Source organism: Octopus bimaculoides, chromosome 3, assembly GCF_001194135.2.
Source record: "Octopus bimaculoides isolate UCB-OBI-ISO-001 chromosome 3, ASM119413v2, whole genome shotgun sequence".
Classification (NCBI taxonomy): domain Eukaryota; kingdom Metazoa; phylum Mollusca; class Cephalopoda; order Octopoda; family Octopodidae; genus Octopus; species Octopus bimaculoides.
The window spans coordinates 15273162-15274366 of NC_068983.1; the positions used below are offsets into that span (position 1 = coordinate 15273162).

The 1205-nt window shown below is 37.7% G+C and overlaps 1 protein-coding gene across 2 annotated transcripts in view; it reads right to left on the reverse strand.

Moving 5' to 3' along the window:
- LOC106882672 (ER membrane protein complex subunit 2) overlaps positions 1-1205 on the reverse strand; it is a 42292-nt gene that overhangs the window by 7570 nt on the left and 33517 nt on the right. For both annotated transcript variants that reach the window (XM_052966037.1, XM_014933433.2), the window contains exon 8: positions 136-246. In XM_052966037.1, the coding sequence (XP_052821997.1) occupies positions 136-246 (111 nt within the window). The remainder of the gene's footprint in view (positions 1-135; positions 247-1205) is intronic.

The window sequence follows — 1205 nt, forward strand, 5'->3', positions numbered from 1 at the left end:
TCTCTTTCCTTTCCTGAGCGTCCAATAATACTATCCATATCACATCCTCACTTTGTTGTTTTTTTGTTTTTTTGTTATTGTTTTTTTGAACTATATATATATATATATATATATATATATTATATATTTACTTACCATTAACAATCCAAATAAACTGCGCAGATTGTGTGGATTTAGTTTTGCAGCTTCACTGAAATATGCTCTGGCTATTTCAAGGTTTTCAGGACCACCTTGTGTATATTTAATCTGTAAAATAGGAACAAAATTTGTATTCAGTTATGAAATTTTCTACAAATACCTTTCAGATATATTAGAATTTGTTGTGAAAAATGTTTTGGAGGGACAGTAAAGGAGTTTAGGATAATTCACTAAAGTCAACTGTTTCCTCGTACTGTCAGAAAAATTATTATTTTTTAATGAAATTTTCTACGACTGTAACCGCATGGCTGAAACAAGCAAGAGTCAAAAATACCTTTCAGGTGGTGTAGATTATGGTTATAACAGAATTTAAAATGGGGAAAAAAAACTAATTAGTGGGTGCACATATAAAAACTGATTCACAATCTTTTTATGATGGGAAGACAACAAAAATAACTACTGTCATCTTCCTTTATTTTGAGATCTTACTTTTATGTTTTCTTTTATAAATTATACAGTTTGTAAACAATAATATCACTGCTTTTATAGGTTTCCAGTGAACCATTTATTGTATTTATAATGGACAGAGTGACAAAGGAGTGTCTGTAAAATTCAAGTAGACAGTACTTGGACACTAAACTCGGCTTGTGAAGATCTGTTGAGGCAAGTGAAAGTGAAAGCGAAATCGTGATGGCACCTGTACCAGTGGAGCGCTAAGAGCACTGTCCGAGCGTGATCATTGCCAGAGCAGCTGTCTGGCTTCCGTTCTAGTGACACGTAAATAGTACCATTTGAGCGTGATCATTACCAGCATCGCCTTCCTGGCACTTGTGCCGGTGGCACGTGAAAAGACATTCGAGCGAGATCGTTGCCAGTGCCGCTGGACTGGCTCCTGTACAGGTGGCACATAGAATACACCATTTTGAGCGTGGCTGTTGGCAGTACTGCCTGACTGGCCATCGTGCCGGTGACACATAAAAGCACCCACTACACTCTCGGAGTGGTTGGCATTAGGAAGGGCATCCAGCTGTAGAAACTCTGCCAAATCAGATAGGCGCCTGGTGCAG